The sequence below is a fragment of the Syngnathoides biaculeatus genome, chromosome 2 (assembly GCF_019802595.1).
Source record: "Syngnathoides biaculeatus isolate LvHL_M chromosome 2, ASM1980259v1, whole genome shotgun sequence".
Classification (NCBI taxonomy): Eukaryota; Metazoa; Chordata; class Actinopteri; order Syngnathiformes; family Syngnathidae; genus Syngnathoides; species Syngnathoides biaculeatus.
Genome location: NC_084641.1, coordinates 42,140,921 through 42,168,096, shown reverse-complemented (window position 1 = coordinate 42,168,096; position 27,176 = coordinate 42,140,921). Strand labels below are relative to the sequence as shown.

Genomic DNA, 27,176 nt, shown 5'->3' with positions numbered 1-27,176 from the left:
AAGAGCGAGAGAAAGACCAAAGAGAAGGTTTATGGATGTGGTGAGGGAAGACATGAGGGCAGTTGGGGTTAGAGAGGAAGATGCAGAAGATAGGCTAAGATGGAAAAAGATGACACGCTGTGGCGATCCCAAATGGGACAAGCCGAAAGGAAAAGAAGAAGATGTAGGACGAGCCACTTTCTCACAAACGAGCTGATCAGTCTCTCCAGCTTTTCTACCTTTGAGAGTGGGATCTCATAGAGGGTGAGTGGCCAAAGGAGTTGAGGAACTAACCCGTATTGCAAGCACCAGAGTTTCAACTTCCCTAGAAGCAGGGTTCTGTTAATTCTTTCCAGGCCACTGGCCAACTCCTTTCTGAGCTCTACATGCTCTTTGTTCTTGAGAGAGGCATCATACCACCGGCCTAAGCTCTTCACAGGCTTCTTGGAGACAGTTGGAATTGGTTCCTCACCAATGTGAAAGCGGTGGTTTGACAGTTTTCCCTTGACAGTGCAGATGCTTCTGGATTTATTAGGCTTGATATCATGTGGGCCAGCTCGATGTTTTCCTGGAGCTTTTTTAAAAATGGGAATGAGCACACTTTTCTTCCATTCTTCAGGCCTCTTCTCACCCACTAGTATTCTGTTGAATAAATTGGTCAAAAACTCCACAGCCACCTCTCCAAATTAATATCCTATACTCTTTCCTTGTATGACTTCCTGTAATTTGGGGGTCCACCATAAAGTCTCCTTCTCGCCTTCTCTACCAGAAGACACAACAAGTGCTCTGGTACTGTGTCTCTGATCACCTTGGTTGCAGTAGTCCAGTCTTCCGGGAGCTCCTCCTCTCCCTCAAGAGTCTCTCTCACATCTTTCCGAATTGCCGCACAACATACTTCTATTCTCAACTTCCACCACATGGTTCTCTGCTCTACCTTTCTCTTCTTAATCTTCCTCCCCACCACTACAGTCATCGTACACAATACCATCCTATGCTGTTGAGCTACACTCTCCCCTACCACCACCTTACATTCAGTAACCTCCTTCAGATTACATCGTCTGCACAAAATGTAATCCACCTGTGTGCTTCACCCTCCACTCTTGTAGGTGACCCTATCTTCCTGCCTCTTCTCTCTTCTGGAAAAAGGTGTTTACTACTGCTATTTGCATCCTTTTTACAAAGTCGACCACCATCTGTCCCTCAAGGTTCCATTTCCTGGATGCCGTACTTAGCAATCACTTCTTCATCTCCCTTTTTTCCTTCACCAACATGTCTATTATAACAGCAGAACAGCATAACTAGAAAATAATAAAACAAATCAATGACTGAAGAAATAATTGACTCAAAACATGGACTTTAAACAGTATTTACATCCTTAGTAATGCCATAAAGCATGCAAGGAGCACTAAAAGAATGTGGGGAGTATTCCCAGCATGCTTTGAGGCACTAAGGATGTAAATAGCATTTACTATCCCATTTATTGTTAACTGTAATAGTCGTCGCCTCTCTGGATGAATATATGGACATTGTCACATCCTATACCAGTTTCTGTGAAGAGGTGTGTATACCAACAAAGACATTTCACACGTTCAATAACAGTAAGTCGTGCTTCACTGCCAAACTTCAGTCACTTTGTCAGGCTAAAGAGGACGCCTACTGTGGTGGGCACAGAGACCTGTACAATTGCGCTAGAAAGCAGTTGATAAAAGAAATCAACATCTCAAATATAAATTTTGCAGAAAAGATTAGCTAAACAGTTTCGTGCAAACGACTTGTCAGTCTGGTGAGGAATGGAAACACGAAACAAGTACAAGTGACCATCTCCCCATGGAGACACCAAAAGAGGACTAGCTGACGACTTAAGCATCTTCTATTGCAGATTGGAGAATGACACTTTCCCACCCCACGGACCACAATCGCACCTCTGAGTTCTCGTTGACCATTCATAAACATGATGTGAAAAGCCTCTTCAAACTACAAAAGAATTACAAAGCAGTGGCCTCAGATCTTGTGTCCCCAACCTGTCTGCGAAGAACAGCTCGCTCTTGTCTTTACACAGATCTTCAATTAATCTGGAACTGTGTGCAGTACCATCTTGTTTTAAATGCTCCACCATTATCCCAGTCCCCTAGAAACCTGCAATCCCTGGTCTGACTAATGAGAAGGCTGTCGCTCTGACATCTGTGGTCATGAAATCCTTTGAAGGGATTGTGCTGGACCACGTCAGGAGCACGTCAGCACCTCTGTTGGAGCCCCTGTAGATTACATCCCGTGCAAAAAGGTCTGTGGATGACACAGTCAACATGAAACTAAAGCTTCTTCCGAACCACCCAAGTGAAACAGGAAGATGTAAAATGAGAGGATTGTTTGAAATGGGAGCTGGGTTCGCTTTGTGGAAAGCAAATTGCAGAAAAACGGCAACTTCCTAGGACAAGAAGCGGAAGATGATGATGATCGCCGAAAAAGTATAACATTTGAATATGATCAAAGATGGCAGAGGTTACTCTTTACTGGCGCCATTATGGTGTGAATGAATCAGCAGCACACTACATAAAAAATGATGTGGCAAACATCCGCTTCAATAACTTTTAATAAGGAAACGAAATATGTGATGATGAACTCCAAGCTGCAATGTTGGATTTACCCACTTAAGAACGAGGCTTTTCTGGAAGCAAAGGTTGCTTTCAAACATTTCAAAAGCATGCGACAATATGGTATGAGCTGTCAAGTTTAGCAATTTTGTTGACGTGGTTAGGTCTTTGTGTAGGGTTTTGAATAAAATGGACTAATTGTCCATAAAATTATCTCATATTTGCTGTCTTCTTTGCTTTTAATTCTCTTTTGCTATGTTTTAAATACTTACAATGACTTGCGTTTGCGTTGTTTGCTTACGGTTGCTTTATATCACACTTGCTGTGTTTGTTACATTTTAGACTACCCTAAGGAAATAAAAAAAAGACATGTGGAGATATAGCCAAAACGGGCTGGAGGTGGTGAGAGACATTTTGCGTTCTCCTCGCAAGCAAAAGTTCCTCTTGTTGAGGAGGGGACGCCACCCCGGCAAAACAGAAGTGATGTAACAGGGGCAAACTGGAAATGCCATCACGAGGATTTGGTGCTACATGAGAAGACATCACGCATTTGTTTTGTTGATGACTTTCTGTACTGCAATAAAAATGTTAATTGTGATTGTTTAACGAGACACTTGTCGTGGTGTAATTTATTGTCTCAAGTATGCAGAGTATAAATGTTGTTATGTTGATTAAACATTCTGGTACCCACACGAAAACTCCAGCAGAGGTCTCCCAGTGATGAATGGTAACTATGCAGTAATATAATACAAAATTTTTTTTTTAAATTATATATTATAAATTTGTACAACTGTAAATATTATACTTGTAAAATTTGATAAAGATGTCACCAAATACCTCGTTTTCTCTTAAATATGCAAAGTACAAATACTGTTTACATATTTTAAGCATACTACACACATAAATATACATCCCCGTTACGTCACGGTTGTTTACTTTTTGCGGGTGGTTCTGGTCTCAATTAACCGTGAAAAATGAGGGATAACTACAGTTATTTTCTACAGAAGTGGAAATTTTAATGGAGAACAGAAAATGGAAACATGAATAAAAATTAGAAGGAAAATTCCAGTTGGGAATAAAAGCAGGAAAAAAGTAGAAACACAAATAGAATATAAATAGAACACACAACAACATATCAACGCAGTGAGGGATCTATTCCCGCTCACTGATGGTGTCAATATTCCCCTTCAACTGACTGGCGACCAGCTCAAGGTGTAGTCTGCCTTTTGCCTGAAGTTCGCTGTCATAGGCTCCAGCACTCCTGGGACTCTTGTGAGGATAAGCGGGTTGAAAAATGGATGAGTATAACTGAGAATGAAATGGGAGGTGAAGGACTAATAAAGTTGGAATAGAATTAAGGACGAAAATATTTCTTTTATTTATACAGTTGAAGTAAAAATTTCAAGCACAAACAAAGTAGGACAAAAACTGGGAGTAGAAGTACAAAAAAATAAGGAACATGAAGTAAAATTAATTAGAGTTAGAATCTTCTTTTACTTTCGGCTTGTCCCATTAAGGGTCGGCAGAGCATGTCAGCTTTTTCCATCTTAGCCTATCTCCTGCATCTTCCTATCGAAACCCCAACTGCCATTATGTGTTCCCTCACAACATCCATCAACCTTCTCGTTGGTCTTCCTCTTGCTGTTTTGTCTGGCAGCTCAATCCTCAGGACCCTTCTACCAATATACTCACTCACACTTTGGCTGTCCCTCTAATGAGCTCATTTCCAATCCTATCTCACCTACTCACTCCTAGAGAGAACCTCAACATATTCATTTCTGTCACCTCCAGTTCTGCTTCCCGTTGTCTCTTCAGTGCCACCGTCTCTAATCCGTACATCATAGCTGGTCTCACCACTGTTTTATAAACTTTCCCCTTCATCCTAACAGAGACTCTTCTGTCACATAACACACCAGAGACCTGCCGCCAACTGTTCCAACCTGCTTGGACCCGTTTCTTCACTTCCTTACCGCACTCACCATTGCTCAGGATTGTTGACACTAAGTATTTGAAGTCGTCCACCCTCACTATTTCTTCTCCCCGGAGCCTCACTCTTCCCCGTCCACTTTTCTCATTCACGCACATACTGTATATTCTGTTTTACTTCGGCTAATCTTCATTCCTCTCCTTTCTTGTGCATGCCTCCATCTTTCTAATTGTTCCTCCACTTGCTCCCTGCTTTCACTGCATATCACGATATCATCTGCGAACATCATGGTCCAAGGGGATTCCAGTCATCATCTGTCAGCCTATCCATTACCACAGAAAATGGGGAGGAGCTCAGAGCTGATCCCTGATGCAGTCCCACCAACACCTTGAATTCTTCTGTCACACCTACGGCACTCTTTATCATTGTTCTGCTGCCATCATACATGTCCTGTATTATTCTAAAACTTTTCTCCGCCACACCAGACTTACGCATGGAATACGCCTTCTGAACTCCTCTGTACTTTTCCACAAGCATCCTCAAGGCAAATAATGCATCTGCAGTACTCTTTCTGGGCACGAAACCATACTGTTGCTCACAGATACTATCTTCGGTCCTCAGTCTACCCTCCACTACTCTTTCCCATAACTTCATTGTGTGGCTCAACTTTTCCTCCATTCTTCAGGCATCTTTTCGCCCTCTAGTATTCTGTTGAATAAGTTGGTCAAAAACTCCACAGCCATCTCTCCAAATTGCTTCCATACCTCCACCGGTCTGTCATCAGGATCAACTGCATTTCCATTTTTCATCCTTTGTAGTGCCTTTCACACTTGCCTCTTCTACTCTTCCTTCTCTCTCATTTTCTTCATTCATCAACTTCTCAAAGTATTCTTTCCACCTATTTAGCACACTACTGGCACCAGTCAACACATTTCCATCTCTTTCCTTAATCACCCTTACCCCCTGCACATTCTTCCCATCTCTATCCCTCTGTATGGCCAACCTGTAGAGATCCTTTTCTCCTTATTTCGTCTCCAACCTAGTGTACATTACAGTCAGTAACCTCCTTCAGATGAATTCATCTGCACAAAATATAATCTACCTGCGTGCTTCTACCTCCGCTTTCGTAGGTCACTCTATGTTCCTGCCTCTTCTGGAAAAAAGTGTTCACTCCAGCCCTTTCCATCCTTTTTGAAATGATAATCCGAGTTAGAATAAGAAGCAGAATTAGGATCAGAAAGCAGGACTACCAGTGGGAGTAGAACTGGAAACACAAACTAAACAATTTTGCTCGGATTAGCAAAATGAGCACACACATGTAGCAGGGCTTTGTTCCCAGGAAGACGCTGATCTGGGATGTCTGGCCCGTTAGGAGTTGTCGTCCTTTTATTGTCAACCTGCTCCCTCCAGAACGTGGGCCTTTATCGGGAAGCACATCCATAATCTGTGGGTCCTGTAGACGACAAGGAGGAAGTAGTCCCAACACCATGATCACACAGTTTCCTTACTTAAGAACCTTCTGGAAGGTCAACTTCTCACCTGATAGCTGAAATTGCTCTTGGACCTGCCTGGTGGGCTTATTCCGACAGTAACAATGACAGGCCCAGTCCGCTTATTCTCACTGGCTTCCAGTTTACACACAACCCTGTACAGTATATACAAACGCGTGTATGTGCGCACACACCTCACTGGCGCGCAACTGGCTAGTTTGTGCATGGATGTGCATGTGTATATGTACCTGGTGGATATTTTGTATTCTTCAGGTTGGGGAGGGCACTGCACACCTGCAACTGTGACTCCACTCACCACATCCTGGAAGCTCATTCCCAGGTTGGAGCCAGTGATGGTCACCAAGACTCCGCCCTCCAAAGGGCTAGACAGGGGCCACACCTGCAGAGAGACAATTTTTTTTACGGTTTTCATGGCAACGAGCATGAAGACATACAATACTGGTGGATGCATGACCTGTGTTATCTGAGGAGGTGGGCAACTATCTGCGGGAACATCAGCGCAGGACTGGTTATAAACGCAGCTGGAAGCAGTGCTTTCTGTGCACCACACACAGCCGTACTCCTTCGGCACAGCACGGCACTGCGAGCAATCTGATTGCCCCGCTGAGCAGTTGTATAAATGGACTGGAAAGTACATCAAACATCAACGTCAGCATGGTGTCTTATGAATTGGGGGACTCAGTAGATCATCTGTATGGATTTTTGTATGGGCTCTGAAATATCTGCCAGCAAGAACTGAATTTGAAACACTTATATTTGAATTGTGTCAATGTTGAAAAATACTCTATAGCTATGATTACATTGTTTCTGTGTTTCTTCCACATTTCTCATCTGATTCACACCATTCCAATTCCAACATATTCCAAATATTCACGCACAATGTTGTACTTTTGTCATTAAAATATCACTCATGTTTCAAATCTGAAAATGTCCCATTCATTCCCAATGAGAATTCAACAATATTGTTCAGCATAATTCACATTTAAAAACATTCAACTCATTCCAAACATCTTCAAAAGACATTTATACACTGTCCACATTATCCATGTTCCACATTTTCTACCCACAATTACACACAAAATAACCACATTTTCACATATTCTGACATATTCTCCTTTATTGCAAATTTCTTGACCAATTAACATTTTTCCAACAGCAAAATATATTCCAAATTCCAGACTTTTATCCCACATTTCACATTTTCCCACCCATCCATCCATTTTCTGAGCCCCTTATTCTCATAAGGGTCCCAGGAGTGCTGGAACCAATCAATGTCAAACTCCTGAAGTTTGCAGATGACAACACAGTCATCGACCTCATCAAAGGTGGATTCAACTCTGCGTATTGACAGGAAGTAGAGTGGCTAGAGATGTGGTGCAGCCGACAAAGCTTGAACTGAACATGCACAAGACTGTTGAGATGATTGTGGACTTTAGGAAACATCTTTCGCCACAGCTATCCCTCACAATATTCACCTACCCTGTCTCATCCAAGGAGACATTCAAGTTCCTGGGAATTACAGTCTCTCAGGACCAGAAGTGGGAGACCAACATCAACTTCATCCTCAAAAAAGGTCCAGCAGTGGATGTACATCCTGCAACTTTGTCGTGTTCAGCTGCATGTCCTTGCAGAATAGTGGATCTGTATGCCTTTGTGTTGGAAGAGTTGTGCTGTGCAACAGGGAAGTTTGAAATACTCCCACTGCTTGTATTATTTTTTGTTATTATTCAGAAGTCTATTGATAATCCAGCCACAAAGAAAAAAGGTTTGGGGGAGAGACAGAAAGGGGAAAAAGGGGGAGAACCTAAAGGGGACACACACACACACACACACTGAAGACGTAATAATTAACTTAATTAAGAGAACACGATAAGAGAGGACAGAAAAAGGCGGGACAGGATGTGGGAAAAAGAGTAAGGCAGTGCTAGTGACGAGTGCTGCAGTGAGATTCTTTTTTTTCCTAAACACCACTAAGAAAATGTGACTTTATATGGTAGTATAACCTGTGTTGTTGTTAACAATTGCAGCACAAGTAATCTGAGAGCCTTAACTTCTTATTCTTTTTCTTCTGGCTTGTCCCGTCAGGGTTTCGCCACAGCGTGTCATCTTTTTCCATCCAAGCCTTATTTTGTGCATCCTCCTCTCTAACACTCCCCGTCTTCAAGTCCTCCCTCACAACATCCATTAACCTTTTCTTTGGTCTTCCTCTCGCTCTTTTGCCTGCCAGTTCCATCCTCAGCACCTTTCTACCAATATATTCACTCTCTCGCCTCTGAACATGTCCAAACCATTGAAGTCTGCTCACTCTAACCTTGTCTCCAAAACATCCAACTTTGGCTGTCCCTCTAATGAGCTCATTTCTAATCCTATTCAACCTGTTCACACCAGGCGAGAACCTCTGCATCTTTATTTCTGGTACTTCCAGTTCTGCTTCCTGTTGTTTCTTCAGAGCCACTGTCTCTAATCCGTACACCACACATCTGTCACATAGAACACCAGACACCTGCCAACTGTTCTATTCCCCTTGGACCCATTTCTTCACTTCCTTACCACACTCACAATTGCTCTGTATTGTTGACCCCAAGTATTTGAAGTCGTCCAACCTCGCTATCTCTTCTGCCTGGAGGTTCACTCTTCCTCCACCGCCCCTCTCATTCACGCACATATATTCTGTTTTACTTTAGCTAATCTTCATTCCTCTCCTTTCCAGCGAAAGCCTCCATCTTTCTAATAGTTTCTCCCCCTCCTCCCTGCTGTCAATACAGATCACAATGGTATCTGCAAACATCATAGCCCAAGGGGATTCCAGTCTCACCTCATCTGTCAGCCTATCCATTACCACAGCAAACAAGGAAGGGAATCGGCGCGTATCCCTGATGCAATCCCACCTCGACCTTAAATTCTTAGGTTCTGGCGTGGCCTAGCCAGTCTCCAGACCTAAACCCAATAGAAACTCTTTGGAGGGAGCTGAAACTCTGTGTTTCTCAGCGACAGCCCAGAAACCTTTCTGATCTAGAAAAGATCTGTGTGGAGGACTGGGCCCAAATCTCTCCTGAAGTGTGTGCAAACTTGGTGAACAACTACAGCAAACATTTGACCTCTGTAATTGCAAAAAAAGGCTACTGTACTAAATATTAACATTGGTTTTCTCAGATGTTCAAATACTCAGTTGCTGCTGTTTCACACAAATAAATTGTTTAAAAAAATCATACATTTTCTGGATTTTTCTTTTTAGATTCTCTCTCTCACAGTGGACATGGACCTACGAGGAAAATTTCAGACCCCACCATGATTTCTAAGTGGGAGAACTTGCAATATAGCAGGGTGTTCAAATACTTATTTTCTTCACTGTAGCTCCTTCTGACTTTCTCTGTACTTTTCCATGACCATCCTCAAGGTAAATAATGCATCTGTGGTACTTTTTCTAGGCATGAAACCATACTGTTGCTCGCAGGTACTTCTGTCCTGAGTCGAGTCTCGACTACTCTTTCACAAAACTTCATTGTGTGGCTCATCATCTTTATTCCGCTATAATTTCCACAGCTCTGAACATCACCTTTGTTCTGAAAAATGGGGACTTGCACACTTTTCCTCCATTCTTCAGGCATCTTCTCTCCCGCTAGTATTCTATTGAATAAGATTGTCAAAAGCTCCACAGCCACCTCTTCAAATTGCTTCCATACCTCCACTGGTATGTCATCAGGACCAACTGTCTTTCAGTTTTTCATTCTGTTCAGTGCCTTTCTAACTTCCCCCTTACTAATCATTGCTACTTACCGGTCATTCACGCTTGCCTCTTCTACTCTATCTTCTCTCCCATTTTCTTCATTCATTAACTTCTCAAAGTACTCTTTCCATTTACTGAGCACACTACTGGCACCAGTCAACATATTTCCATTGCTATGCTTAATCACCTTTACTTCCTGCACATCCTTCCCATCTCTATCTCTCCGTCTGGCCAACCTGTAGAGATCCTTATCTCCTTCTTTCGTATCCAACCTAGTTTACATGTCGTCATATGTCTCTTGTTTAGCCTTCACCACCTCGACCTTTGCCCGACGATGCATGTCAATGTATTCCTTTCGCCTCTCCTAATTCTACTTCGTGTCCCACTTCTTATTCGCTTATCTCTTTCCTTGGATGATTTCCTGTATTTTGGGGTTCCACCACCAAGTCTCGTTCTCCCCTTTCTGACCAAAAGACACCCTAAGTACTCTCTTGCCTGCCTCTCTGAATACCTTGGCAGTAGTATTCCAGTCTTCTGGGAGCTCTTCCTGTCCATTTAGAGCCTGTCTCACCACTTTCTGAAACGCCACACAACATTCTTCCTTTCTCAACTTCCACCATCTGATTCTCCGCTTACCTCTGTCTTCTTAATCTTCCTACCCGCTACCAGAGTCATCCTACACACCACATTCCTATGCTGTCGAACTACACTCTCCCCCACCACAATCTTAGAGTCAGTAACTTCCTTCAAATTACGGAGAGCCTTAAAATTCAACAATTGTCACGACCGGGGCTCGAGGGTGGACCCAAATGCACTCCAGAGGCAAGCAGGTAGTGTACAGAAAGCCTTTATTCGGTCCGTGGTCAATGATCAGCAAGTCAGTCAGGAAAAGCAGCAGTATCAGAAGTGGCAGGCTTACTAGGATGGTCAGGGAACAGGCGAGGGTCGGTACATGGTAGGTCAGGTATACGGGAGTGCGGGAACGAGGCATGGGAATCAACGACCTGGCGGAGGACAAGTTGTCCCCTGTGTCCTATAAGTACTGGGTGTAATCAGCCGAAACAGGGTGCAGGAGTGTGTCGACTAATTGGCTGACCACACCCAGCCTGGGGAGGATGCCAGGAGCATGACAACAATACAAATTTGAATTATGTATTTGAACACCCTGCTATATTGCAAGTTCTCCCACTTAGAAATCATGGAGGAGTCTGAAATGTTCATTGTAGGTGCATGTCCACTGTGAGAAAGATAATCCAAAAAGAAAAATACAGAAATCACAATGTATGATTTTTTTCACGATTTATTTCTGTGATACAGTTGCAAATAAGTATTTATACACCTGTCTATCAGCGAGAATTTTGACCCTCAAAGACCTGTTAGTCCGCCTTTAAAAGTCCACCTCCACTCCATGTATTATCCTGAATCAGATGCACCTGTGTGAGGTCGTTAGCTGCATAAAGACACCTGTCCACCCCATACAATCAGTAAGACTCAAAATTGTAACGTGGCCAAGACCAAAGAGCTGTCCAAAGACACCAGAGACAAAATTGAACAACTCCACATCGCTGGAAAGGGCTACAGAGAAATTGCCAAGCAGCTTGGTGAAAAAAGGTCCACTGTTGGAGCAATCATTAGAAAATGGAAGAAGCTAAACATGACGGTCAATCTCAATCGGAGTGGAGCCCCATGCAAGATATCACCTGGGGTCTTAATGATCCTTAAAAAGGTGAGGAATCACCCCAGGACTACATGACAGAACTTGGTCAATGACCTTAAAAGAGCTGGGACCACCATTTCCAAGGTGACTATTGGTAATACACTAAAATGTCATGGTTTGAAATCATGCATGACATGGAAGGTTCCCCTGCTTAAACCAGCAGGTCAAGGCCCGTCTTAAGTTTGCCAATGACTATTTGGATGATACAGAGGTGTCATGGGAGAAGGTTTTGTGGTCAGATGAGACCAAAATTAACCTTTTTGGTCATAATTCCACTCGTCGTGTTTGGAGGAAGACAAATGATGAATTCCATCCCAAGAACACCACCACCGCATGGAACAGGACGACTGCACTGTATTAAGGAGAGGATGACCGCAGCCATGTATTGTGAGATTTTGGGGAACAACCTCTTTCCCCCTGTCAGAGCATTGAAGATGGGTCGTGGCTAAGTCTTTTAACATGACAATGACACAAAGCACACAGCAAGGAAAACCAAGGAGTGGCTCTGTAAGAAGTACATCAAGGTTCTGGTGTGGCCTAGCCAGTTTCCAGACCTAAACCCAATGGAAAATCTTTGGAGGGACCTGAAACTACGTGTTTCTCAGTGACAGCCCAGAAACCTGTCGGATCGATTGAAGCTCTGTGTGGAGGAGTGGGCCAAAATCCCTCCTGCACTGTGCAAACCTGGTCAACAGCTCCAGGAAACGTTTGACCTCTGTAATTGCAAACAAAGGCGACTGTACCTTATAGTAACATTGGTTTTCTCAGGTATTGAAATACTTATTTGCATCTGTATCACACAAAAAAATCATTAAAAAAATTATATATTGCTACTTCTGGATTTTTCTTTTTAGATTATCTTTCTTACAGTGGACACGCACCTACGACAAAAATTTCAGACTCCTCCATGATTTCTAGTGGGAGAACCTGCAATATAGCAGGGTGTTCAAATACTTATTTTCTTCACTGTAATTGTTGGAGAAATACTAGTCTGCTCGTGAGGTGTCCTTGAATTAACCCTTTTGTATGTCTCTTTCAAATTTGAAGCACAAAATATAAAGCAAAGCAAAGTTTAAGTTGGATTTCCCAGGAGTCATTATAATGAGGGTAGTTAAATAAATTATCATTTAGTTATGAAATATCATGAATTGAATTTTTCAAAACGTATTGTTTCACCAATTAACCATATGTGACTCTGTCACAATGTGCGGCTGTTCACAACAATGGTTTTTAAATTATTCAAGTGTAATACTGTGTGATTGTGTGTAACAATAGGTGATAATGGGTCACTGTGTATAACTAATGGCATGTAATAGCGTTTCTCTAGGGAAGTCAGTGCTGTAGTGTATTAATATCCATCTATCCATCCATTTTCTGTACAGTTTAATCCTCACAAGAGTCACGGGCGTGCTGTAGCCTATTCCCGCTATCTTCGAGCAAGAGGATGGGTACACCCTGAACTGAAATAAAAAAATAAAAATAAAAAAATAAAAACAAACAACCATTCACGTGCACATTCACACCTACAGACAGTTTAGAGACTTCAATCAAGCTATCATTCATGTTGGAGGAAACTGGAATGCCCAGAGAAAACCCACGCAGTCACGGGGAGAACATACAAACTCTACACAGAGGAAGCCAGGATTTGAACAAATGAATTTCTTTTGCGTGTTCTCACTCATTCGAATCAGTTCATTTAAAAGGATTCGTTCAAAAGATTTGTTGATCAAATCATTCGGTTCTTACGCTGGTGATTCGCAAATCACATGGCAGTACATTTAATGAAGTCACACCCCAGCCAGCACACGGGTTGCTCTTTGATCATTGGCCGAAGATTCAGAAATGAGTGATAAAACGTATCATCAGTTCTGTTTCCACTCCCAGCTAACTCGCTTGCCTCACGGGGGCAGGTGGAAGCCAAGCTAAAATAACAAATCATATCATAAACCAATTTGGTGCAGTTCATTTACTAAAGAGATTCGTTCTTCTGAACATTCGCAAACCTAACCCTAACCCAGTAAACCACCATGTAACTACAGTCTGTTACCATTCCTAAAAAAAAAGTCTAATGAAAATAGTTTACACTGTGTAACAGTGTTAAATAGTGTGACAGAGTGTAGCAATATTTGTTGTGGCACTCTAATTGTGCAATATATTTGTCTTAAATTACGATGTCTAACGGTTTTGGCATATACAAATTAGTGTGTGTGTTACAATTTATGACAACGTATATTTGTTACTGTGTGTAACAAAGGATGTTCATATGCACATTCACTAACATGCATACTTGGAAGTTCTTACGTTGAAGACCAGGTAAAGCATCGATGCGCCTCGATCCTCTCTTCAGAAAGACCAGTGCAGAATAAACAAGCCGACTCATGGCATACTGAAACTACATGGAGTTAGAGGGAGACAGCCAGATTAGAGCCACTGTGACCACCCTGTGTGTGTTCCTGTGTGTAATTTACAATTACCTGGTGGGGACTGCAGGTGAAAGAGTAGGTGTGGTCAGGAGCTTTATGGGCAATAGCTGCCAGGTTGACTTCGACTCCCTCGATCTCCACCACACACACATAAGGAGCTTCATCCTACACGCACACAGTTTAATTGTACAATAATCCCTCGCTATATAGTTGTTCACTTGCTGTATTCCCAATTCAGTGCATTGTAGGATTTTTTTAGGACAGTATAACCACATTATCACAACCATAAGGTGCACTTAAAAGTCTTAATTTTACTCCAAAATGGATGTTGCACCGTATAATGCAGCACACTTAGTGTGTCCACCGAGTTCCAAAATCTGCAAATGTTGTTTGACCATGATGAGCGCTACACCTAACTGACTGTGAGCATTCCCTGCAAACATGCTGCTTAGGAAAGACGGACGTGACTGTGGACAGCATATGGACGTTAAAGGGGAATGCTAACGTGGACATGGAAAAGGGACGCTACAGGTACGCCCCCCACCAGGTATATAGTGCTGGTATTTGCTTTGTGCAAAATAACATCGTTCAGGACCCCTGAAAATGGCACCAACAAAGATACATGCTTATGTCATTATGTTGGTCACACTCACGGTGTCACATTGAAACTAAAATGATCACACCACAGCAAACTGAAAAGCATAACTAGCAAATACCAAAAAAATAAAAGAATTATTCAAGATATAATGGACACAAAACATGCATTCTAAACACCATTTACTTCCTCCCAGCATGGTTTGCGGTGCTGCCAGCATGCTTTGCGGCACTAAGGACCTCCTTAGATTATCAGTCATGACTTGCCCACAACACTGATTGAAAAAAATAAAAGACCGGATGGTTCATTGGCCACCAAAACTGAAGTTGCCATCCACCATCTTGATACATCTTGCAGCAACAGCAATTAACTTTGTTAATCGCCAGTTTCGTGGCTGTGAGAAAACATTCAACAGGTAAGTTATAAATATTTACTTTGACACTCTTTGTTTGTAAAGGGTTTTTATTTCATTTTCAGATGATCTTAATTCACTTGAACAAAGTTTTGTTTACGGTTGTTGTTGTTGACTGTTCACTCTCTGCTTCACCTTTTTCACGAAAAAGCAATGTAAATATTTTACGAAACTTAATCCGTGGATAAGCAAGAAAACACATTTTCTGTCAAATTTTTGATGAATTTCATCATATAGAACTCTGCAAAATGAATTAGATTTTCAAATGTGAGGAAATAAGTTTCAATTTTTTTGTCTGAAATAGGACGTCGCAGAGACAACAATCTAACTGATTGTCTTAAAATTTAATGTTTTTAATGACAAAAAATGCTTAGTTTTTTTGCAATGTTATGATGATAGGACTTCACTGCGTATTTTGGGAAAAATTAACATGTCACGGAAATCGGGTCCGAGGTAACATGCAAGGGTTCTTGGCAGTCACGGTGTTATATTTCTTTCCATTGCACTTGGCCTTTTTGGGCTTACCCAGTAAAATTAAAAATCCTTCATGTTACCAGAAATGAAAAAATGTCAAGCTCACACGACCAGTTTTAATTTTGCATCCCAAACTTTGAGAAAAACCCCACCGTAATCCAACCTGTAAACCATGTCCTCCACATGTTTTGGGAGTACCAAGATGGGGACCAACTGGCTTCAGCCAATCGACATACCGCTCGATGTGTATGCGCTATCCAGTCTTTTTTTTTTTTTTAGATCAGTACCCTACACAGGTTGTGTGTGGGGGGGCAATGTAAGCTTCTTCTGCTTACCGATGTAAAATGCATTTTACTTACTGCCTCATGAGCGCCATCATATGGTAGTTTACGTACATGCTAAAACACGTGCTGGCATACATGCTAACAGTGCAACAAATGTGTTTAAGTGTACTTTATTGGACAAGTCACACAACAACATTTGCAAATGTAAAAAAAACAACAACAAAAAAAAAAACTTGGAGACTGTACTGGACTTGAAAACATTACTGCAATGAATTCTGGGGTCCCACACTGCTTTTGGTTGAATACATTGACAGGACAGTTTGTGTGAGGAATGGTGCCAATGTTTAAGGAAAAGAAATTGTCTGTTAACTCCGTCTGCATGGGCTGTTGTTCACGTCAATCAAGATGCATACACTCGTCTTTAATAGGTATCTGTTTGTATAGTGTGCGTGGATGCTGATCTCAAATGCACGAACAACATACCTCTATAACGTATCACATATTGACATTGAATTATATATATGAAACCTATCCATCCATCCATCCATCCATTTTCCATACTGGTTATCGTTATTACGGTTGCAGAGGTGCACTCAGAAATGCTTGTCAGCCGATTACAGTTGCATAAAAACACACAGCCATTCACACTTGCAAATAAATTCGAGCCTTCAATTAAGATACCATGCAAGTTTTTGTGATGCGGGAAGAAACCGGAGTCCCAGGAGAAAACCAGTGCAGACACGGGGAGAATATGCAAACTCCACACAGGCAGACTATATTTCAACCCGGGAACACAGAAATGAGAGGTGGGTGTGCTAACCAGTCATCCGCCATACCCCTGATATAAAATTAATACATTTGTATAATAATATAATAAATAAACGGTCACTACTTTGCAGACTTCATTTTTTTTTGCCGGGGGGGCAGTGACATCCTCAGCGTTGCTTCTTCTCACCTTGAAGATGTCCATGTTGTGAGCCATCAGAACAACAGTACTTGTCAGGCCCACCGGAATTAAGGAAGAACTATGAAGACCGAACACCTGAGGACACTGAGTTGGACCAGTAGAGTCCTGAGGACAGACCGTAAACACATGCTCAGAGACAGGCAGACAAGTGGTCAGACAAATGGAGTGATCCAGAAAGCTTGATATATACAGACTGACACAGGTAGATTAATAGACTGATTCAGACAGACGGGCAGAAATAGAAATAGAGAAACATATATCCAGGTAAACTCAAGCAAAGCACAGGAAATTTATTTGTATTGCGCATTTCATACACAAGGTAATTCAATGTGGTTTACATGATTAAAAGTATTTGAAAATGAGATATAACATTTACTTCACATCTGGGTGCATTTTATTCCATTTATGTGCAGCATAATAGCTCAATGCTGCTTCACCATGTTTGCTTTTGACTCCGCACTCCACTATTTAACCTGAGTCAGTCGATCTCAGATGTCTACTGGATTTGTATTCCGTAAGCATTTCTTTCATGTATTCACGACCTAAATAATTTAGTGATTTATAGACCATGAGCAGAACTTTAAAATCTATTCTAAAGATAAATGGAAGCCAGTGCAAGGATTTAAGGATTGGAGTTATATGTTCTGACCGCTTTGTTCCGGTCAGAATGCGAGCTCCAGCATTCTGAATGAACTGCAGCTGTTTAATACTCTTTTTGGGGAGTGCAGTCAGAAGGCCATTACAGTAATCAAGTCTACTTGAGATAAAAGCATGGATGAGCTTTTCCTGGTCTGGTTGACACATACAAGCCTTCACTCTAGATATCTTCTTCAGATGGTAAAAAGCAGTTTTTGTGATTGATTTAATATGACAAGTAGATGATAAGTCAGTTTGGAATCAATCAGAACACCAAGAACACCTTGGTCTTTAGTTTTTAAAGATACAGAGTCCAGGTATTTACTAACAGCAATTCTCTTTTTTTTTATTGGCAAAAACAATTGTCTCAGTTTTGTTGTAATTTAGTTGATAGATAAATAACTCAGAGATAGAAGTTGATACAGGTATAGCAAGGTGAGAAGAAGGACAGGTCGACAGACTTACCTTCTGGCTGAGGGTTGTGTGTTCATTAGGACACCGTTTGCGGTGTGTACATTGCTGGTCCAGAGGACACCAGCTACACTTCCACACACTGACGACACACGCCAGACACCTGAAACATAACATCTTGATCATCCTCCTCAGGTTAGAGATGAAAGTGGACTTTCGTGAAAATTCCTGGAAAAATAAATGTGGGTACTAGGGGGGTCCGGGGGCATGCACCCCGGGGAAATTTTTGAAAAAATGGAATCTGTGGTGCATTCTGCCGATATCTGTGAACAAAATTCAGACAAAAATTGAAAGTAAAATTTCTAAGTCCTGACCAAAAAAAAAAAAAATTGGGCCGAAGTTCCCCAAGGGCCAGGCCAAGATTTTTTTGCCCCCCCCACATCCCCCTATCACTGGATAGCACAAAATCCCATTTGTCATTAAAATATGGTTAAAATATGCCATCTTATCTCAAGAAAAATGATACATGAACTATTCAGTAAAAAGACATCTAAAATTGTCCTTTTCCCCACTTTATACATATTATAGTATAGATATAGAATATACACAAAAATATATCCTAGAATTTCTACACCGTACAGCAAAACAAGTTAAAGAAGTTGATCTGTAGTAATTACTATTAAAGTTTAAGTCTCAAACTTCTTACATCGCGTTGTACTTATAACTAAAATAGAAAACTAAAATTTCAAACTCAGAAATGACAATTTGAAACTGATGTTAGTAGAACATGATATAAAACGCTATTTAAAATTTTTCATCAATAAAAATTCTTGATCTGACAAACTCTATCTGAAGAAAAGTTAAATGCACTGGCCTGTCAAGGAATAAACATGAAGTCTATCCCTGCAATGTTTTGAAAATGCAGAAAGTTTAGTTCAACATAATCAGCGTTTGTGGCAACAAGCTAGCAATACATTCCAACATTCCTGTTGGCAATCGTGACGTGTTGTTGGGGGGGCGCACGTACCAGAGAACTGCAGTAAATAGGAGGCCGGCTTGCTAGAATTCGCCTTTACGTGCATGCGCTCGAGGTATTGGCCACATCTGAATCAAGCGACGAGGTGGATGATAGTCTTAATGTTTGTCTGTTTTTTTTTTTTTCGTTTTTTTACGGCGTCACACTGCCTCGCGATCGACGGAATGAACACCCCTGGTGTAACTGAATTTCCTTTGACATGGCTCATGATGTTGATGACTTTCGACGTAAATGCGCTCGCGTTACGTGAAGCAGTTCAGAACATGCTCCGTACATACTCGGGACGGTTAACTTGCATTTCCTTTTTCCGGATGAATACCGGTTGGAGCAGGCTTGTTTGGTTAACAACGTTTATGAAATAAACACGTAAATTGATGTCAACACCACACAAATAAGCGACGTCTTGAGAGAATCCAAGGGGAGGGGCGTTACTCTTACTAGTGTTAGTGCCTCAACGTGGCTACGCTCGTGAAAGCAAAACATCGAACTCAAACGCATGTTCGTCCAATGTTGTCAAATAATATCCGGACTAATTTTAGGCAATTTTCCCTCAATTTTCCGGAGCTATTTTCATGAAAATTTAAAAATCCGGAATTCCAGGAAAATCCGGAGGACTTTCATCACTGTCAGCTTTACTGCTAAATAAAGAAATGTAAACAAATACACCCACGGGTTGTAAGGTGAAACAGTGTGTAACTATGATAAATTAGGAGTATAGTGGATTATGTTGTGTGTAAAAATGCAATAATAACATATGAAAGGCTACATAACGTGTTACCATTCATAAAAATGTCATGAAAGTATGTTAAGCCTGAAAGTATGTCACATTGTCACACTGTATGTACAGCTAATGGTATGTAACGGTATAACAATATGTCTAGTCAATGTGCAGTATTATGGAAGTATGTTAAAGTGTGTGACAATGTGTTACATTGTATAATGGTATTTATATTGTGTCACTGCTGTGATCACAACATCTATAATCCCACCTGATTAAGGGAGACTCTATAGTCTATACCACCTCTTTCGTTGATAATCACTTCATACAACAAAGACGATGTGGATGTTTTATGTCTTTATGCTATATGTTCTTTTTTTTTTTTACAGTGGACTCTTGGAAAAGTAATTTTGGCCCTCTGTATCTTCGATATATTTAGGACTGACAAATATCTACTAACTATACCATTCACAATGAAGAATTATTAAAGTATCTTACAGTGCGTAACAATGTGTTAAACTAACGTGTTTATCTTTAGAATGTGCTTTTAAGGTAGTGTCTGTCTGGTGGCCGACCAGGCCACCCAAAGTGAGGCCTCCGGCCAAGCAGGTCAGAATGACGCCAAGCATAGCAGGAACCAGACGCAAGCAGGTGACAGCTCCAGACGAAGACCTCCAAGGACGTGGTTGCGAGCCAGTGGCTGCTGCGGTTTTATTGACGCTGAGACGTTGACATGAGGCGGCCGTGGATCGGTCGCCATCGAGGTGTCGTCATCGGGCGGCCGGGGATCAGTCCCCACGAGGCGTGGTCCTTAGGCGGCCGGGAGTTGGTCGCCGCTGAAACAGGAGTGGAAGGCCGCCGAGGATTGGTTGCCATCAAGATATGGTCATGAGGTGGCCAAAGATTGGTTGCCATCGAGGCGTGGTCATCAGGCAGCCGAGAATCGGTCGCCGCCAAAACAGGAGCAGAAGGCGGCTGGGAATCAGTAGCCATCGAGACGTGGTCATCAAGCGGCCAAAGATTGGTCCCCATCAAGGCATGGTTGTCAGGCGGTTGGGAATCGGTCGCCAACGAAACAGGAACGTGAGGCGGCAAATGATGGGTCACCGCTGGAAAAGGAACATGAGGCGGCAAAGGATGGATCCGCCGCCAGAATAGGAACAGAAGGCGGCCGCCATCGAGACAAAGTCATCAGGCTCCCAAGGATCGGTCGCCATAGAAAGTGAATGGGATGCGACCGCGGAGAGGTCGCCGCCGGAATAGGAATGTGAGGCAGCCGTGGATGGGTCGCCACCAGCACAGGAAAGTGAGGTGGCCCCAAAGTTGTTGTCGCCATCAAGACGGGCGTCCCCGGAAGGGTCGTCGACGAGGCGTGAACATGGTTATCGGGTGGCTGAGGATCGGTCGCCGCAGAAGCGTTGTCATCAGGTGGCCAAGGATCGGTCGCTGTCGAGGCGTGGACGTGGTCATCGGCTGGCCGAGGATCAGTCGCCACTGAAGCGTGGTCGAAAGGCCACGAGCCGTGAACATGGTCATTGGGCAGGTGAGGATCGGTCGCTGCTGAATGGTGGTCATCGGGCGTTCGATGATTGGTCACCGCTGAAGAGTGGTCGCCAGGAGGCCAGGGATTGGTCACGGACGAGGCGTGAATGTGGTCATTGGGCGGCCGAAGGTTGGTCGCCTACGAAGCGTCGTTGTCAGGCAGCCAAGGATCGGTTGCCGTCGAGGCTGGACGTGGTCATCGGGCGGTCGGGAATCGGTCGCCTTCGAGGCGTGGGCGTAGCTCAGCGGCGGCTCGGTCGCCATGTTCAAAGTGGCTTTATTCCAGAAATAGGTCGATACCAAAAGGCAGTCCAAAATAAGGCAGAGGCACAAAAACACTAGGCTAGGCGAGATCCAAAAAAGCATGAAACAAAGTCCGATGACTATGATGCAAACTAAGAACCGTGAAATGGCGTGGTCAAACGAAAGGGCACAGAATCGCTGTGACTAAGGATTGCTCTAATTTACACACAGTAGCAGAATGTCCCAGAATGCAGTGAAGCATGCGCAACAAAATGGCAAATGCCAGTGACAAATTCTAAACCTAAATGGCTAGTCAATTAGAGTGCATAATCCGAAACAGCTGTGACAGGTGTCATAGGTGGCGCCGCCCAGATCAGTGGCCTGGCCACGCCTCTCAAGGCAGTGGCTCGGCTTTGCTCATGACAGGTCGGCTATATTGGCGAATGATGTGTCTCCATGTGTTTGGAGTGTAGAGAGCTCGTGCACCTACATCATCAAATCATGTCACTGGCCGAAAGTGTCGGTCAAACAAACCATTCATCAATGCTAAGTCCGTTGGAGATGACGCGAAAATACGTCTTATAGCACAACACTGAGAGTTTTGTCCGATACCGTTAAACATTTAGAAGGTGATAATAAATGAAGATACGTGGAAAAATGGAAGACACTTGGCATAGAGGACCCATATTTAATGCCGAAGTCGATGTTTTCGCCGATAAGAAATTGAACTATTAACCTGCTTCCGCTTGTCTTGGTCAACCGGATCTACAACCGTATCTGGTGAGTAAGTCATCGAGATTTACATGGAAGTGTTTGAAAGCGTAGAAAAGTCTGGACACACACAAATACTTCGTTGCTGGATCTGTTCTCAATCAGGAATAAATCCCACATAGTGATGGAGCCACTCAGATTTTTCAATACAAATACAAATATTTAAATAAATGACCCCTGGTTTTACACAAACTTGCATTCATTAACTATAATTGGGAAAAAAAGAAAAAGACAGTGAGTCGGCTCCTCTGTACACGAATTGTTGTGCCCACACGTTAAACTTTGGTAAACTTCTCCATGACAATTTTTTTTAAATATGCATTGCTCTCAAATGAGTCTAATGCGTATTTAAAAAAAGAAAATAAATTGCTGGGATACGCTTTCAGCCCCCGTACACGGAAGCACGTTGCAGTCACACGTTGAACTTGGATAAACCTGTGTGACTGACGGTTTATTTCCTTTTTTTTTAAATACGCATTGGAATCATTTGAGAACAATGCATATTCGATTTTTTTTTTTTTTTTTTGATTGTGAAAAATGGATTGCACGGGTGCACAGGACGAGAGCTTTGTGGGTTCCAAATAACAGGTCGGTGATTATATGGCTACTAAAAAAAAATAATAGTGTGGGGCGGACCATGTAATCGGTCTCTCTCATAACGTAGCAAAAGATCCGTGTATGAAATGTGTTGACGTGCGCCTACAGCTACTAAAAAAAAATAATAGTGTGGGGCGGACCACATAATCGGTCTCTCTCATAATGTAACAAAAGATCCGCATGTGAAATGTGTCGATGTCCGCGTCGCCCAACCAACAATGTCTCGATAGTGTTCATCGAGTACTGCGGCGACTTTGAACATACCGCTAAAAGCAACATAGCTAGGCTCCACCTCCTCCTTATATGGCACCACGCCGAAACTCAGCCACACCGGCTGAGGCGCCGCATTCGGCGGTCACAGCTTCTGCGAAGGCTGCGCGTCGGGATTTGCGACGGGGCCGGCTCTGAAGAACCCAGCCGAGAATGCGTTACTCAGTCGCATGCGCGCATAAAGCGCCCCGGATCGATTGTGTCTAAAGCAGCACCGCTTGGCTCGGTCATAAGCCACACCGGCCGGCTGTAATGAGCCGCCAAGGCTCATCTCCGCTGCAGGAGTGGATCGGACGGGATGTGGTTTGGCTGTGATCGGATATCATCTGAATATGGCTCGAAACAATAGTGTAATATTGCCCTTTGGGCTCGAAACTATAGTGTAATATTGCCCCGGTAACTTCACTCGGTTGTGTGGTGTTGTCCTTTTCGAAAAGAACTTTGGTGTCAGAAGGGGCGTCGGAAAAATGTGAATATCTCTATTGTTCGGCTTCCATAGTAGCAGGCACTGCATGTTTTCAATGGCGGAAGTGACGATGACGTCAAGGACAGATGACGCGACTAATATGGCGACCACTTGGATGTCGAGGGACACTCAATTGCATGTGCATGGATGACGCGCTCTCCTCTCCGCTCCCTTTTTTTTTTTCCGTATAGACATTGAAGTGAATACAATATCTTTTTTAGAATATTTATAGGGATGACACTCGGGCTTTAAGAATACCTTGTCACTGTGGAACCATGCTTTAATCATACATTAACAATGTCAAAATATGCTATGATTGTTGCAATTTGTTCCATTGTAAAAGAATGTGTTAGATTATTATTAAAATGTGCATTAATAAAATCAGGGTTTCTAGTCTGATAACATGTAACAATGTGTTAGAGTGTGTTGACTTACTGGGAAGTCTGGTTGAGTCGGCTGACAGCTCCACAGTCATAGAAGGTTATGGTAGCCGTGCTAATGGTTACATCACCAAATGTCAGCGATAGAGGCAGAATTATGTGATCTACATCAACAACAACAAAAGATTAAGAACATGTAGCTGCAAATACTGTAGCTTCAGGGAGCAGGCTGGCATAACACAGCTGCAAAAGGTAAGCCTTAGACGATTTCTTTGAGAACTTTGTTTATTCACCGCTTTCCGTGGGCAGAAGTGGGAGTAACGCTGGCTTAGGTGATTGACAGGTGATACTGGTTCCATTGATGAAAGCTGGCTGAGGAGGTATATGATGAAAGACGCAGGAAAGGGAGTCAGCCACAGTCAGGACTGGAAGCTGGGACAGCGACAGCGTTACCTGAAAAACCAGAACATGATGATCATCTGACATGGCAGACCAAATTAATGAATCACCTTTTTCCTAGTCTAAGATACCTCTGTCTGCTGATCTTTGCTCTGATTGGCTGGCTGCACACTCTGTACTGACAGGCACTTATTGGACGAGTCAAAGCTCCAGATCCAATGATTCGCATGAAGGTGGCGCTGGCACTCATGTTTGCGACAGCATCTGTACCAAACAATTGTCAGACATTTGATCACTAAGAGGTTGCAGTTCTTTATCCCCTCCATAGTAAAACATAATGAAGTGATAACAACAACAAGAAGAACCTTCAAAATAGAACACCTCAAAAGGTTTACAATTGGGAGCTTGACCAACAGTTTCATAAAAAATACACACCAAAGTTCTAGCTACCTTACAGTTAATAAATGTTTTCTGACAGCAACAGTTTTGAATTTTTAGTAAATTATCCAAATTTTAAAACTAAAACCAAGCCAAAAGGGGGAAGGAGGGCTCCTTACTTTCCCTCCAGGACACACCAGCCACAATACAGATCCCTTGTAGCCAGACAGGACTGACAGTCGATATTCCACTCACATGACGACATGGCAACTTTAGACACCTGACAGATGTGTCTGTTAGTTTCGGATGAAGACATGAGAACAACATGGCGTCCTTGGCAAACTGATGCTTCCCACCTACCCTGCTATTTGTCAGAATGAAAAGCTTCTGTTGTTTGGTGTCAAGTAGGAGGTCAGCGTTGACCGCACTTCCGCTGTCTACTAGCACGTTCCCGTAAACTTCACCAGATCCGTTGGACCGAACCAGCACCTGTGCACATGCATCAACATGACAACTTCAAATATGTGCATATTACAGACCATTAAAACCAGGACCTGATGGCCACATGCATTCTGTACCATTCTTTAATTTGATCCACCAGATTGATTAATGTAATTTAATAATTCTTTAATTTATTGTCATTAATAATGAATACAAAACATTATTTTACAAAGAAATACAACAGGTTCAGTTAATAACCACTTAAAAATAAAGATTAGAAAAGATGCACCAGTATATCTTTCACATGTACGTTAATTTGTTTTTTACCTCATCTACAAATAACCAGACACATCTAACTGATTTAAAAGTCAAAAATCATCTTGAGCGCAAGAGTTTGTCCAGCTTAGCTATAAACAATATACAGTAATGGATAATTATCGTATCACTGTCTTCTCAACAATCAAGCTTGCTGGTGCTAACAATAGCTAAGGGCTATCACCTTGTGCAGTCGTCCCTCGCGGTTGCCCACGAACGCCACAGTATGGCCAGCCTCTGTTGCCGTGGCGACAGCCGTCAGCTGGGTAGTGGCAGTGAAAGTGGGCATGGCAAGCAGAGGCTCAACACTGCCGATGGGGCTCGGCGTATGCTCCCACCCGCATGGATACTCTGAGACGGAGACCTGCCAGATTAGGCGAGAGTTTAAATGCAGCTATATGTATTATGTTGTACATCATTATCATCCCCATCATGCGATACATCACTCTCAACTGGAAAAAATATAATGGATAAATAAAGTAATGATGGATCTGATCAAATATACTGTAATTTCCTCTTCAATTATGCTGTCACCATTGATGATTGACGACGATTGATCAACTACTGGGCAGCTATCAGTAGAGGTTGCTACCCATTTGCTGCTGAAAGTGACCACAGAAGGAATAGAATTTTTCTTATTTTGACTATGAAAGGGTCAGAAAACGTCCTGTAATATGGAAACTTTGAATTTTTAAATACAGTGCCTTGTGAAAGTATTGGGCCCCCTTGAACTTTTCAACCTTTCGCCACATTTCAGGCTTCAAACATAAAGATATAAAATTAAAATGTTTTGTCAAGAAACAACAAGTGGGACACAATCGTGAAGTATAACTAAATTTATTGGATATTTTAAACTCTTTTAACAAATAAAAACCTGAAAAGTGGGGCATGCAATATTAGCTCGAGCTCAGTGAGGTTGGATGGAGAGCGTTTGTGAACGGCAGTCTTCAGCTCTGCCCACAGATTCTCGATTGGATTCAGGCCTGGACTTTGACTTGGCTATTCTAACACCTTTTCTTTTTCTTTCAGCATGTCCTGTTAGGTGGTCACTACAGCTTGTCATCCTTTTCCATCGAAGCTTTTCTCGTGCATCTTCCTCTCGAACACCCATTGTCCTTATGTCTTCCCTCACAACATCCTTCAACCTTTTCTTTGGTCTTCCTCTCGCTCGTTTGCCATTCTAAAACCTGGATACGTTTATTTGTTAACCATTACATTGTAGATTTGGTTTTATGTTTTGGATCATTGTCCTGTTGGAAGATAAATCTCTGTCCCACTCTCAGGTCTTTAGCAGACTCCAACAGGTTTTCTTCAAGAATGGTCCTGTATTTGGCTCCATTCATCTTCCCATTAATTTTACCCGTCTTCCCTGTCCCTGCTGAAGAAAAGCAGCCCAAAATCATTAGGCTGCCACCATCTTGTTTGACAGTGAGGATACTGTGTTCAGAGTGATGAGCTGTGTTGTTTTTACGCAAAAAATATTGTTTTGTATTGTGGTCAAAAAGTTCGATTTTGGTTTTATCTGACCAGAGCACATTTTTCCACATCTCCCAGGTGGCTGGTAGCAAACTTTAAACAAGACATATTATGGATATCTTTGAGAAATGGCTTTCTTCTTGCCATTCTTCCATAAAGGCCAGATTTGTGCAGCGTACAACTGAATGTTGTCCTATGGACAGACTCTGCCACCGCAGCTGTCGATCTCATCCAGAGTGATTATGGGCCTCTTGGTTGAATCTGATCAGTCTTCTTCTTGTTCAAGGTGAATGGTTAGAGGGACAGGGTCTTGGTAGATTTGCAGTGGGCTGATACTCCTTCCTTTTCAATATGATTGCTTGCACAGTGCTCCTTGCGATGTTTAAAGCTTGGGAAATCTTTTTGTCTCCAAATCCGGCTTAAAACTTCTGCACAACAGTATCTCGGACCTGCCTGGTGTGTTCCTTGGTCTTCATGATGCTCTCTGCAC

The 27,176-nt window shown here is 42.5% G+C and overlaps 1 protein-coding gene and 1 long non-coding RNA gene across 15 annotated transcripts in view; one reads left to right on the top strand and one right to left on the bottom strand.

The window, feature by feature from the left end:
• Positions 1 to 27,176, bottom strand: part of plxnb3 (plexin B3) — a 266,957-nt gene that overhangs the window by 77,395 nt on the left and 162,386 nt on the right. For 13 of the 14 annotated variants that reach the window (XM_061806283.1, XM_061806204.1, XM_061806230.1 and 10 more), the window contains 14 exons: positions 25,395 to 25,574; positions 24,815 to 24,943; positions 24,634 to 24,734; positions 24,208 to 24,340; positions 23,971 to 24,130; positions 23,733 to 23,841; positions 17,709 to 17,817; positions 16,596 to 16,712; positions 13,927 to 14,040; positions 13,754 to 13,844; positions 6,463 to 6,632; positions 6,236 to 6,387; positions 6,037 to 6,142; positions 5,814 to 5,950 (listed from right to left, as the gene is read on the bottom strand). In XM_061806283.1, the coding sequence (XP_061662267.1) occupies positions 5,814 to 5,950; positions 6,037 to 6,142; positions 6,236 to 6,387; positions 6,463 to 6,632; positions 13,754 to 13,844; positions 13,927 to 14,040; positions 16,596 to 16,712; positions 17,709 to 17,817; positions 23,733 to 23,841; positions 23,971 to 24,130; positions 24,208 to 24,340; positions 24,634 to 24,734; positions 24,815 to 24,943; positions 25,395 to 25,574 (1,808 nt within the window). The remainder of the gene's footprint in view (positions 1 to 5,813; positions 5,951 to 6,036; positions 6,143 to 6,235; positions 6,388 to 6,462; positions 6,633 to 13,753; positions 13,845 to 13,926; positions 14,041 to 16,595; positions 16,713 to 17,708; positions 17,818 to 23,732; positions 23,842 to 23,970; positions 24,131 to 24,207; positions 24,341 to 24,633; positions 24,735 to 24,814; positions 24,944 to 25,394; positions 25,575 to 27,176) is intronic. The other variant, XM_061806282.1, reaches the window with a different exon arrangement.
• Positions 14,047 to 27,176, top strand: part of LOC133493203 (uncharacterized) — a 34,736-nt gene continuing 21,606 nt past the window's right edge. Inside the window, exons 1-2 of the long non-coding RNA XR_009792888.1 lie at positions 14,047 to 14,406; positions 14,667 to 14,885. This is a non-coding gene — a long non-coding RNA (uncharacterized LOC133493203). The remainder of the gene's footprint in view (positions 14,407 to 14,666; positions 14,886 to 27,176) is intronic.